This window comes from Nicotiana tabacum, chromosome 3, assembly GCF_000715075.1.
Source record: "Nicotiana tabacum cultivar K326 chromosome 3, ASM71507v2, whole genome shotgun sequence".
NCBI classification, from domain to species: Eukaryota; Viridiplantae; Streptophyta; class Magnoliopsida; order Solanales; family Solanaceae; genus Nicotiana; species Nicotiana tabacum.
Genome location: NC_134082.1, coordinates 91,791,926 through 91,793,210, shown reverse-complemented (window position 1 = coordinate 91,793,210; position 1,285 = coordinate 91,791,926). Strand labels below are relative to the sequence as shown.

The 1,285-nt window shown below is 36.7% G+C and overlaps 1 protein-coding gene across 1 annotated transcript; it reads left to right on the top strand.

Moving 5' to 3' along the window:
• Positions 1-356: 356 nt before the first annotated feature.
• Positions 357-989, top strand: LOC142176641 (callose synthase 5-like). Its single transcript, XM_075244722.1, has one exon. It carries the CDS (start codon positions 357-359, stop codon positions 987-989), a length of 633 nt encoding a protein of 210 aa, XP_075100823.1.
• Positions 990-1,285: the final 296 nt, after the last annotated feature.

The window sequence follows — 1,285 nt, the reverse complement described above, 5'->3', positions numbered from 1 at the left end:
ATTCTCTTCTACTCTTAAACAAATTGCGTAATTTCGACTATCCTTAATAGTGTTTCATTAAGTTACCTGTTAATTGTGTTAATCTGAGGTGATGGAAATCATGTTGGACCTGTTAATTTAGATATTTTATTGGCGTTAAGTTGTTGATCATGAATGAAGACTCTAATTAAAATATTTTCAATGTTGACGAGCCAGAGTTTACGTTTGGTTTGCTGTTTTCATATTATATCTGCATCTCCCAATTTATTTCTATTTTGTCTCTTTTTGCCATAATGAATTTGACAATTGAACCTTGTAGCATTTCTTGATTAATTAGTTTGGAATTTGATCGTCTCGGTGAGATACGAACTCTAGACATGTTAAGGTCAAGATTTCAGTCTCTGCCTGGTGCATTCAACTCTTACTTGGTGCCTTCTGACAAGAATGAAAAAAAGGGATTTTCCCTCTCTAAGAGTTTTAATGAGGTTTCACCTAGTAAGAGAAGTGAAGCTGCAAAATTCGCTCAGCTATGGAATGAATTTATATGCAGTTTCCGTGAAGAAGATCTTATAAGCGATAGGGAGATGGACCTATTACTTGTTCCTTATTCGTCGGACCCCAGTCTGAAAGTTCTTCAATGGCCACCCTTTTTGCTTGCTAGCAAGATCCCAATTGCATTGGACACGGCTTCACAATTTCGTTCTAGAGATGCTGACCTTTGGAAGCGCATATGTGCGGATGAATACATGAAGTGTGTTGTCATTGAATGTTATGAATCTTTTAAATTTGTTCTTAATGCCCTGGTTGTTGGAGAAACTGAGAAAATGATCATAGGAATCATCATAAAAGAAGTTGAAAACAACATTTCAAAGAGCACATTCCTTGCGAATTTCAGAACAGGTCCTTTGCAAAACCTTTGCAAGAAATTTCTTGACCTACCTGAGATACTGAGAGATGGAGATCCATCTAAAAGGAACAACGTTGTCATAGTACGGGTACGGCTCCCGTGATGTGGTTATGACACTTAATTTCTAAAATCCGGGGTACATTTATGTGACCTGACCACAATTTAATTTTAATAAAATAAACACGTTGTGGATAGTGGGTACGGTTCCCGTGACATGATTCACAATGTGTAATCAAATAATTAGTTGTATAACAATCGGATTATTAAAAATGGTTTAAAGGGAATAAACATGCACACAGGTTTCAAGAATGTTTTAAAAATCAAATAAATACGCCAATATTAACAGTTGAGCGATCGTGCTAAAACCACGGAGCCCGGGAATGCCTAACACCTTCTCCC